The 12525-nt window shown below is 38.6% G+C and overlaps 1 protein-coding gene across 4 annotated transcripts in view; it reads left to right on the plus strand.

Annotated features, from left to right (window-relative positions):
- The window catches only part of SLC2A9 (solute carrier family 2 member 9), a 105308-nt gene that overhangs the window by 53750 nt on the left and 39033 nt on the right, over positions 1-12525 (plus strand). For all 4 annotated transcript variants that reach the window (XM_064653233.1, XM_064653235.1, XM_064653234.1 and 1 more), the window contains 2 exons: positions 4802-4989; positions 10014-10124. In XM_064653233.1, the coding sequence (XP_064509303.1) occupies positions 4802-4989; positions 10014-10124 (299 nt within the window). The remainder of the gene's footprint in view (positions 1-4801; positions 4990-10013; positions 10125-12525) is intronic.

Consider the following 12525-nt stretch of genomic DNA (forward strand, 5'->3'; position numbering starts at 1 on the left):
GTGTGTTCTTTTCTTAGAAGAGGAAGGAGGTGACAAATGGGAAAAGCCTAAAGTTTTTTGCTTGCAGTTATATTTACTGAGATTTAATCTTAAATTTTGCTATGCTACATGCTAGTAGATAATAAATATTTTGCTAGATTTAAATAGCATTATTACATTTAAATCTCTCCTAGCAAGATACATCTAAATTATTCTTCTGGCTATCCAGTACTCTAATGAAATTAGTCATATGTGAAAATAACTAGTTTTTTTCATTTTATCAATTATTTTTGTGTTGACATGGAGTTATGACAGGGACATTTCTGCAGTCAATTCAAAAGCATTGAGGTTGGGTGAACCCCTTATGTCTACTGCTGCTCAGAAGAGCAGCCAGCTTTATAACAGTGTGACACTGTGTTTAATATACTTAATCAGCAGGGAAGTGAAAGTGAATGCCTCCATGGGAAACAGATGACAATACTCATGCAACTTATTTGTATTATTTTTGTTTGTTTGTTTTTAAAGACATAAGCCCAAACTACCTGTGACCGCTTCTCTCTTTTTCTGCCTCCTCTTGCCTGAGGCTGGCTCTATTCTCTAAACCATGCAGTAGCATTTTGATCCACTAAAATTTCTTCTCAAAGTTTACGTGCTAATTCTGTCTGTAGGATAACAACTGCTTTTTTGCACAATCCTGGAAGTGCTGCAGTGGAAAAAGCATTCTCCATGTAGCTGAGTTCTTGAGTGTCCATCTTCAGTTAATTTAAAGGACCCATTGGTTTTAAAGATGGTATTGACTGATTTTGTTCAGATCTTTGAACCGCTTTCAAATGCTTCACCTTCACTTAGCCAAGAAGAAAATAAACTAGTGGTGTAAATGGAAGTGTAAAGTTTCCCCTTGACTGGAACCATCCACTTGTTTTGCTGTTTATAAAGACAGCATCCCAAGATTCGAAAGCTGAGCATCTAGAACCTGTCGATCAAAGGGAATTAAATAGAAATCTGGGAAAGGTCTAAAAGTTGCTAGAACTTCAGCTCCTTAGATGGCCTTAAGTGCTACATGAAAATAAGACTTCCCTATAGAAAGAAGCAGACAGTCACGGAGGGAAATGAGTCATTGCAGCAAGGAGAGGAATGACTGCCGTGCTTCTCAGTGACAGCAATGCAGGGGTTTAGAATGTAAAATGAATAAACTGAACATCATACATTGAAAGACCTTTGAGTTTTCCCATCTCCCTGCTAATGCAGAATTTATTTCCACATTAGTTATGTATAAAATCGAGATTCTTACGGTACTGAAAACTGGTAATGGAAGAAAATTAAAGATATAGCAGGAAAATGTTTTTCCAAGCAGATTGGGTACCATCTACTCAAAACTGTGTATGTATAGCAAAGCATTTTCTTAGCTTTTCTTGATTTGTTGGTAATTTCAGCAAAGCTTTTGATACTATCTCTCACAGGATCCTTCTGGACAAAGTGTCCAACCCACAGCTGGATAAACACATCATGTGGTGGGTGAGCAATTGGCTCATGGGTCGAACACAGAGGGTAATAGGGAATGGGGTAACATCACACTGGCCACCTGTCACTAGTGGGGTTCCACAGGGCTCCATCCTAGGCCCTGTGCTCTTCAAATCTTCGTAAATGACTTGGAGGCAGGACTGGAAGTGATACTAAGCAAATTTGCAGATGACACAAAACTGGGAGGAGCAGTTGACTCCCTCAGAATCAGGGAGGCCCCACAGAGAGATCTCGACAAATTAGAAGATTAGGCAATCACCAACTATAGGAAGTTCAACAAGAGAAAGTGCCAGATTCTGCTCCTGGAATGGGGCAACCCTGGATGTTTGTACAGACATGGGGAATGAGATGCTGGAAAGCACTACCACGGAAAGGGACTTGGGGGTCCTAGTCAGTGGTAAGTTGAATATGTGTCAGCAGTGCCCTGACAGTCAGGAGGGCCAACCGTGTCCTGAGGGCATCAGGAAAACCTTTGCCAGCCAGTCAAGGGAGGGGATTGTCCTGCTCTGCTCTGCACTGGGGCATCCTCACCTTGAATATTGTGTGCAGTTTTGGGCACTGCAATGTAAGAAAGGTATTAAACTCTTAGAGAGTGTCCAAAGGAAGTTAATGAGGATGATGAAGGGCCTTGAGGGGAAGCCATATGAGGAGTCACTGAAGGCACTTGGTCTGTTCAGCCTGGAGAAGAAGAAACTGAGGGGAGACCTCATTGTGAGGGTAAGAGGAGGGGCAGGCACTGATCTCTTCTCTGTGGTGATCAGTGATCAAGGGAATGGCCTGAAGTTGTGTCAGGGAAGGTTTAGGTTGGATATTAGAAAAAGGTTCTTCACCCAGAGGGCGATTGGGCACTGGAACAGGCTCCCCAGGGAAGTGGTCACAGCACCAAACCTTACAGAGTTTGAGAAATTTTTGGATGATACTCTCAGGCACATGGTGTGACTCTTGGGGATGGTCCTGGAGCCAGGTGAGGAGTTGGACTCAATGATCCTTGTGGTCCCTTCCAACTTGTCATGTTCTGTGATTCTGTGAATTTTAAGTATCCATCAAAGTTGCCTAGTGGCATCTCTTGACTTAATGCCTCAGAGGCAAGAAAAAGAAATCAGGTGTTTATCTTTTTCCTGCCTTGTACTTGGTAATTTTGGAAATTGCAGATTTTTGCTTCCTGGTCCCTGTAGAAATACAGCAAGCTCCCTTGTGCAGAAAAGACAGATTGCTTTCTTTTTACTTGACTGCACCTATATTTTTGACTTGTGTGCCCTAAAGTAATGCTGAAAATTCCAAGGACAGGAAAAATAAAGAAATTTGTGCACTGACCTAGTTTACACTGATAAACCAGATGCTTAAAAATCTGAGAGAATCTTTTCAAAGAAGAGTATGGTGATATATGTCTGGTTGCTTGCATCTTTACTTGAATTTTTCTTAATCAGTGGTCTAACAGTACTGAGGAAAGTGTAATTTAAGCACAAGACATTTATTTTATCATACCATACCACAGACACACATTGTTCTATTTTTACATTTCCTAACACTGTCTTTAAATACATCACACTCATTTTAATGAGTGCTTAGCATGTTATTTATTAAAAAACAGGCAGTGTCATAAGGACAAAACTGCTTAAAATCTGGGTTCTGAGGTCCGAATTTGTTAACTCATTTCTGATTGTACAGTCTATGTGCAAAGATAGATCTTGTGCTGTTTCTGAGGAATTTAAAAATTCTGACCTCTCCTCTCACCATAGAGAAACTGGTTATCACAATATATGAATGTTATGAATTGACTCAACACCCAGAGGTGGTTCATCCCTCAAAAAAACCCATCCTTCTTGTTAAGCAGTCACATAGGGCCCATTAAAACGCATTAGAAGCGCTAAGTGCCTCAGAAAATCTTGGCCCAGAGCACAAGTTAGTTCCCTGTGCCACCAGACTGGGGGCCAGGCAGCATGTGAATTGTTGTGCATTCACCAAAGTGGCAGAGAGGGGTGCTCCAGAGTGGCCACCGGTTCATTTGTGTGACCTATCCCTCAGAACTTTGAAATGCCACTAATTGGCCTTTTTACCTACTGGGTAAATTTAAAATTTTGTAACTTCAAAACCTAAATAGAGTCTGGACATTTTAACCATGACTAGTCAGTTTCTTTGGCTTTCTTCACCATCCAAGTGTTTTTTATGATCCAAAAGGATATAAACTTACTAAAAAATGTGGTCATTTATTTATATGCAGTGTTATGCAAAGCTGTAGATGAAACAAATTCATTTGGCTCTTAGGAGAACTTAATTAACTTATTCATTTAATAAAAAAAACAATTTTAAGTGACCTGCTGAGTAAGGGATTGTCTGGAGAGTTAGCATCCTACTGGGTTGCAAAGCCTTGTTGCAGGGGTATATGTAACATAATTGTTTCTCTGCAGTCATTGTGAGATGATGAGTATTTTAATCACCTCTTAAAAATCCAACCCCTGGGGTATGTTGATGAGATTGAGACAAAATATCAGCATATACAGTATCTTTAAAACAAAGCTGGTGGAGATACACCACATGCATTAGGAGGTATCTGTTTGTAGTACACCTAGGAGGAGGTGTGAGATGGAAAGCTTTTATTTTTCACAGTGGAAGGATATCTCAATAAGTCACTGATGTGCAATATTAAATGGTATGTTTCTAGGGAGATGAGGGTTAGTTGGTTGCTTACATTTGCCATGTAAATTTGCTCCTGTGTCTTCAGCATTGACAAATAGAAAGTCCTGAACTGCTCTGGGTGATTCTTTCTAATATTAATCATCTTGACATCTTGAATTCTTGTCTATATGCTAGTAAAAACTAGAAGTAACATGAAGAATAATAGCTCTTTCTTTCAAATGTCTGCCTTTTCTTGGTTTACCAGACTTTCATAAGTTTTTACATCTTACTACTTCTCTGTCCAATCTATCTCAGCTATATTGTTAGGCGGCAAAAGTAGCCAAGTCAAATAATGTTTGGAGCTGCTTTGGTATTAATATTTTTTTCAAATTACACAAGGTTTTCACTCTGCACTGGACCTTAGGCTATATTATATATGAAATAATATGGGAGACCTTGTAGGGAAACAAATAATTTATATTCTTATTGCAGTTTCTGAGACCAATAGCAGGGATGAGCTAGATTGTGCCCAGAGCAGAATGATGTTGTTGGCAGAAGAATAATTAGGTTGTAGCCCATGTTTGTCTCCTGTTTGTGTAACACATTTCCATCTCGAAGAAACAAGTCTGTTATAAACGCACCCAGTGCCAAGTGTCTGGCCTAAAGCATATTCCTCTCTTTGTAGCATTTCAGAGATTCCTTGGGAAAGATGATGTTTCTCATGAAATAGAAGAAGTTTTGGCAGAGTCTCGAGTCCAAAGAAACACCAAGTTAGTGTCGATACTTCAGCTCCTGAGAACCCGTGCTGTGCGATGGCAGGTCGTTACCGTGGTCGTCACCATGGGCTGCTACCAGCTCTGTGGGCTAAATGCTGTAAGTGTCCTTCAGGCCATGGCATCTCCTGGGATGCTTCTTTCCTTTAATACAAGGTTTGGACTATACCATTCAGGAACCTCTGACTTTCATTTCTTGGCTCTTTCTTACTAGTAGTGATTCTGTGACTGTAGCACATGGGAAGGTCCACAGAGATCTGTATTGTTCAGACTTTTCTCTTTTTTTTTTTGGATCAAAAAAAGCATGAGAGAAGCCATATTGTGTTAACTTAGAAAGAATACATGAAAAGGTAGTACAGCAAAGAAAGTGCACAGCTTTCACTTCTGATACTCAAATTCTCTCTTTCTGGTCTGATATGCCCCATGTTTATCCATAGTTTTTTCAGTAGACATTTCAGCTTTCATAGGTTCAGTTCTGTACTTATAGAAGTCAGCAAAAGTTCCTGTAAGTGATTTTAAGAGGTTGCATTGCATGTTTGATTTCGTTGTTGCTTCAGTATTCCTGTCTTGGAAAGTGGAGGAAGAGAGGAAAAAGACATTAAACGGTCAATAGGGAATCCTACTGACTATTAATGTGTCAGAGGCTAATGGATATCAGAAGTCTCCTTTTGCATCTGTCTGAGCCTATTTTACCAGTTATGAGAGGATTACAGGACAGTTTACTTTGGAAGATCCCTTCATCTGGTCCAAGCCCTTGCTCAGAGCAGGAGCAACTTCAATGTCAGCTCAACGCTTTGTGCAGTTAAGTTTTAAACATGTTAAAGGGTGAAGACTCCACAACCTCCCTGAGCAACCTGTACCAGGTGTTTACACCACTTACACAGTGAAAAACGGTTTCTTTATTTCCAGCCAGAGCTATCCTTGCTGCAGCATGTTCTCATGAAGCACCTCAAAGAAAAAGGGTTTTTTGTCATAGTTCAAATGTGCTACTTGCTCATATGCATGAAAGGCAATATTATCGCTGCTGCAAGGACCTCTCACTGTGGCTCCACAGCTATTTTTTCCCCCAGGGCTAATGACTGTATATGCTTTTGTATCTATAAGCACTAGTTCAGGCTTATCTCAGGTATACAGCTATATCTCATAGTCTTAATACTCCAAATACAGTGTAATTTGTCCAAGATCACTTAAAAGATTCATGCAATTAGAACTCTGGTGTCTAAAAGTTTTTTACAAAATGCTAGAAGGGAGTTAGAAGATTTTTTCATTTTGCGGGTGAACTATAATAACAAATGTATAGGTGGTGTTTTCTTCTAATGGTAGGATTTCAGAGCTAATGACAGGCTATTTTGTTCCTCATTGTGGATACTTTTTTTGAGAAAAGAAGCAGTTACCTTGTCATCCAGTCTTTTTAAGACTTATCAATGTATAAGTGAAATAAAATGACACTTATAGTAAGAAACAGACTGTTCAAATAATGAAGCAGCTAAATTTTCAGAGGAAATAGAAGAGTTTTGTGACTTCAAGGATCCTTAATAGATGACAGAAATTGTCCAGTATTCTGTGGTAGAACAAAGCCACACTCTCATAGCTTGACTGGGGGCGTGGGAGAATAGTGAGACATATCCACTCTGAAACAGATGCCAGAGTTGTTTAAAAGTGGCACTGGGCGGCCACTTTCTGAAAACACGCCTCAGAAAAACTCTTTGTCAGGAAACCTGTGTGTTGAGTTGGCTATTTCAAGTCTTACCTTTTTTATTATTACTTTGTTTCTCCTCCTGTGCAATGCCACTAAACATGAAATAGTTGTTAGTAATAGTTAATGGTAAAACCAAGCAAATCATGAGAGGTCAAGAGAAATAGCTGGACCAGTCGATTAAGAGAACAGGCTTCAACAGCTTGTCTCTTCTGCTTGGGTTTCCTGACTGATCTTGCTCAAGTCACCCGAAACTCCAAGATTAGAGGACAGGCCCAGGTGTGACAAATATTGCAGAACCTGGGTCTTAGTTTGCCTGAGTGCATCTGAACCAACCTGCTGGGTGTGAGCCAGCATCAGCCAGGTTTAACTGGCAGTGAACACCCCTTCTCACTCATCACTCCCATCATTTGCTTTGTCTGTAGTGCCCTGTTAGGCAGTCTGGTCTTTTCCACAAGCACCATCTGGACAGGGCATATGGGAAAGTTGGAATTCTTTCAGGCGAGAATCTCAGGTCGTTCTCCAGGGAAATTGCCAGCTGTAATCATCCTGCTGGTATCTGAGAAACTTGCTTCCTTTTAAGGCTTTTGCTTTAAATAAAAGTTTGTTTCGATTAAAAACAGTACATTTGTTGGTTTCCACACGGAACAGAAACCACAGTGAAGTTCTGATCGTAATAATGTTTTCAATTCTAACAAAATACCAGACAGTCTGACCTACATTGACATAAATAAATTATTTTGTATTAGTCTCTTTTCATCTGATAACATTTATCTGATATAGGTAAGCCATAATAAATTCATTTTTCTTCTACCACTTTATCTCAGTTCTAAAGAAGAAGTAAAACTATAGTGAAGTTTTCACCGGTTTATCCTTTTCACCGGCTGCATATTACTTTAAAGAGAGTCATTCCCAAAGTGGGATCCCTAGGCTTCTGTAGGATCTCCCCTTAAGGCAGAGGGCTGTATTTCAAGTAGAAAGAAATTATGCTGGGGATGGATCTGAGTAGCAATGAATGTTTTCACTATGCAAAAGATGTACCACAGTGTGCTCTTCACAGTTGGTGTGGAGAATACCTGGCACCAGGTAGGGCAGGAAGGGGTGAGTATGCAGTGTGCCACACTGCATCTCTGTTGTTGCCCATCTAGTTTTTGAACCTTCTGCACCATTTTCAATAGCTCTTTCGCTCCAAAACTTTTAGCCTAATCATTAGCTAATTTTGTTAGCTAATGGAATCATTAGCTGACAAAAAGCATGTTAGAAAAATAACTTAAGTGAAAGTAGAACAGTCATCTTTAGCCTAGTAAGTTTGCCAATGTATTTCCCTTTTCAATGATACACAAGCTGAAAAACATTCACTTTTTAGTTTTCAAATGTGTCCATTTTGTTAATTTTTATCCTAATTTATATTTGCGCTGTTAGAGAGAGTAGTAAGTCAGTGAATCTTATCCTGTCTTTATTCTGTGAGTTTTTTAATCTTACCATCAGTGGTCAGTCATACTCTTCTGTAAAAACAATTGCAAAATATCTTGTGTTCTAGTTGTTGCATTTTGGCAGGAGTTAACTGCTTGAATGACTCTTTGGCCTTTTGCCTCTCTTTTAAGGTGTGAAAACCTGGAATATCTCTATCATTTTTAGAAGTTCCAGCTGCTATACAAAAATGATATCAATAATGAAATCAATAATGAAATGCCTAAATTACATGATTTCTAACTTTATTGCATGAAATCAGTCTTGTAACTTGTAGAATGAAGAAGACAATTATTTTTATCACAGTTCTTATCCTACCTTGTTGTCCTTATACACTGTGTAGGTATATGGAAAGTGAATGTGTTGTCACTGTACTGGGTCCCCAAAATATTATCAGTGGGCATTAACATTTCAGAGAGAACTTGGTTTTGCTTCAGTCTGTGCTCTGTATCAGCAGGCCAATGGTCAGCTAACACCAGCACGTGCTACATGAAGGCAGATTACTTCATATAGAGAAGTTTGCTGATATTATTCTCATCACTGCTCTGGTGCGAGCTGATGTGTCAGCAGTAGGCATAAAAGTCTTCAGTCAGCTTCTCCTTATCTGTAGGGTGATAAGGTGACTTATCACTGGTGTTTTATTTTGCTTTGGTTTTATGTAAGATGAGTTGGATTTTCTTCTTTGATCTGGGACAAGCAGCTTTGCTGAAGGGCTAATTTGGAATTTAGAGTTACTTTTTGTTTTACAAAATTCTTGGGTTAGTATCTTGATGAACAGATGTAGCATGTGCATAATATGCTAGCAGGTAGCATGATTTTCCTCATGTGATCATAACACTCCCATTCATCAGACAAATCTTTTGTTTAACTCTGTTAGGGTGTGTCCCATGGACAGCATATGGGGAAAAAATATCACCACTACTTTTATGTTTAGTGCCATCATTATCTCTGGCTTTCAGTTTTGTTGTCACTGGTAAATTACCTGTGATTTAGAACTTTATTTTCTTTTGATAATCAGTTGTTTCATTTTCTCTAGTAAATCAATTATATTTTCACTCTCCAAGGCAGTCTCTCCTTCTTTTATGCTTTTGGCAGCCAAAATCTTTGGCTAGTTCTTTGCTGTCACCTTCAGTCAAACACAAATATTCTATGGTTTTCAAACTTTATTTGTGATGTGAATAGGGCTTTAATGATTACCAGACTTGTTATTTTAGAATATTGCTACTATTCTCTGCCTGGATATTGTCACCACTGGATATGGTTTTACTGACCAAACGTGATTGACTTCCTCTAAGCTATGTAACCCGTGTTTCTCTCCATTAGTGACAGCTACTTCTAGCCTATGATTTCTTTCATCCTAAAAACAGCTTTTTACTTTTCACCAAGCAACTCTCATTCTAAAAATATCTTTTCTTTCTGTGGATAATAAAGAAACATTGGGGGAATGACTTGACTGCTGATGTCCACACTGCAGTGACGTTAAACTAGAGATAAATCTCACACCTTCTATCCAAAACCGAGCAGCTCCTTCAGTGCCTCTCAACATCTCTTTCTTGTGTTCTCCTCTGTTGTTATGTGCCATTAAAGTATTCCATAAAGCCACACAAACCTGCTGGTTAAGCAACGTGGCTCAGCCACATGAAACCTATTTGTATCCTCTTGTTCAAGTTTAAAGTGAGTTTCTTTGATTTACTCCTAAAGTGAATTAAGCTAAATCGAGTTAAAGCTGTTTGTAATTCTGCCTGGTTCTGCAAGCAGAAGGACAGCGGCCTTGTGACTAATCCTGGAATTTGTACCTTCCCTTCATTTGCTGTCCCTTGTCCAGCCCTTGGTCATTTGAGAGCGCTCAGGGGTTTAACAAGTCTGGCCTCTGGCAGATTAGGTGGTTGAATTGAATACCAATATATTGTAGTTCAATCCATAATGATTAATAACTCATTTTATTATCTCTGATACAGATCTGGTACTACACAAACAATATCTTCAGTGAAGCTGGGATCAGTCATGAAACTATTCCCTATGTTACACTAAGTACTGGTGCTGTTGAGACTCTGGCTGCTGTTTTTTCTGTAAGTATGGTTTTAAAAATCCATTAACATGCTTGATATTTAAATTACTGATTTTATTTCCTTACACAGGTTAAAAATATAAAGAGAATAGTATATTGATTAAGTGTAACACTTGATAAAGTGATTGAAAATATTATTTCTAATTTTAATCCTAAACCCGGTTTTGCATCTTTGGGATGTTTTTTCTAAGATGCTCTTTAGTTTTAGTTCCATAAAAGGAACATATGAGTTGGTATATCCTGAGGTGCTTTGTATGAGCGAAGAGGAAGAAGACAGAAACAGCAAGGCCCAAAATATATTAAGTGGTAACTCATAAATGATTTTACCTGGTAAAACAACTTTACCTGGTAGCAGTTTATTCACATCTGAGAGTCTTCTCATGTGTCTGTTTGTAAGCAGACAGTGTTGTTGGAGAAGGCTCAGGCACAGTACAGGTAGGTGTGTTCACTGTGGCTTGCAGAAACAGCCACCCAGATTGGTGGAAAAGTGAGCCAGCATGCTAGAAAAGGGAGTCCCATTTCTAGGGTGGTGTTAAATTCTGCTCTCTCACTCACCAAGGACAAGCAGGCATCCTTTCGTAACATGTGAGCTCCTGAGTAGGTTGGGGACCTTCACTCTGCACTGAATGGAGAGGAAACAATAGAAAAGATCATCCATGCACATTTTTTCTTTCCAATTTCAAACTGGAAAAGTTGACTAGGAAAAAAAATACACTAAATGAGCAAACTTAATCTGAAAGTTTTAGTAGGTGAATGCACGATTAATTGCTAAAGGAAATGCATTTCTATTTGCACTGCAATAAATAAGAAGCAATGGGAGAAGTCTTAGGAATGGAAAGTTGCAAACAAGCAAGTACTGTTTTCTTTCCTTGCTAGAATTTTTCCTTATCTCCATATATTCTATACTAACTGTATTTGCACAATGCTGGACACACAAACCAAGCATTTTTAAATGTCAGAAGAACGGTTTTGGAAAAAAAATCCTTTTCTGTGGCAGAGCAACTGCTTATGACCTACAAAATGTTAAACTAAATCTAGCTATCAAGTATATTTCCTTATTGCCTAGGACATAAGGACTCTAAAGGTCACAAATATCTTCTTCTGATCTTTTTGAATTTCCACAAATCTATTTTTGGCTAAAGCTTCTATTTTTAATTTCTTTTTTAATTAAAGAGACATTGATTAGTAGGGAAATATGGAAGTCCCTACCTGTTACAGTTTCTTCTTTGTGATACTGCACAAACGCTCGTGTGTTTAAGATATATGTAAAAACAATTATGATAATTCTGCCACTGATATAAGTGAAGAATACACCTCTTTTATGTGAAAACAGATGAAAATTACATGGAGATGATTCTCTGATATTAAAGCCATTATATAAATAGGGTCTGTCATCTGTGCTGTCAGTTTGTGGGGCTTATTCATTCACTGTTCATACATAATGAGGTGGATGTGTCTGCTTTGGCTCCTGGTATGTGTAACTTTTTGTTCTCAAGAGAAGTGTTTTCAATACTTTTTCTGTTTAAGCTACCTGCCATGCTGCTGGAAATGCTGATGTGTTGATATCTCTTCTCTCTTCAGATTTCTCAGGTCAAGAGATGCTGCTTTGTAGCCTTAATTTTATTACAGTAATCTTCAGAGATGTTTCATTGCTGCTGTTTAAAGCAACAACAGTGTGAATTTCATTTTTCAGTTGAGGGTTTTGCAGCTTATTTATTCAAGTAACTTCCTCTAATTTTCTTCATTCCTAGCACTAAGGATGGGGCATTTCTTCCCCCTCTTAACCTATCCCAATGACTCTTTATGCCATTTTTGTTTAATCTATTTGACAGCATTAAATGTTAAGTCAGATGTATGTGCCTTTTGTACCACTCAGGAAATAAACAGAAGAAAGCAGAAACAGGGCTTTATTTTCCTGGTCTTTTTAATATGTTGTGCTTTCTAGAAGAAGCCAGATTTTACTTACAGTAAACTCCAGGATTTCAGTAGAGATAATCAGTAGCAGAGATATAGTTTTTGTCCTTGTAAATTAGATAGGAGAGGCCCACAAGAAATCACGTACCATCTGTGATCATTATGCCTAAATGAGGTGACTATGAGACTCTGAGCCTCAGTAAGAATACTGAGGTATTGATGAGCTCCATTGAAGAATGCCAAAGGAATAGATTGAAATAGACATATTTCACAGAAAAGCAAAGTTAACATTTAGGAGAGAAATACTGAAACTGTGAAAAATTTTTAAAGTCTCCCTTTAATGTGTCTCCTAGGAGCAGCAGCATATAGTAATAATGTTGATGTGGTTCATGAGGAAAGGCAAATAACATCCCATCATTTTATAGCTCCGTATTGCCTCAGATCGCTTGATATGCCAGCTAGTAGCATGCTTTGCCTACAGCTCCGTT

This window comes from Pseudopipra pipra, chromosome 4 (genome assembly GCF_036250125.1).
Source record: "Pseudopipra pipra isolate bDixPip1 chromosome 4, bDixPip1.hap1, whole genome shotgun sequence".
Lineage (NCBI taxonomy): Eukaryota > Metazoa > Chordata > Aves > Passeriformes > Pipridae > Pseudopipra > Pseudopipra pipra.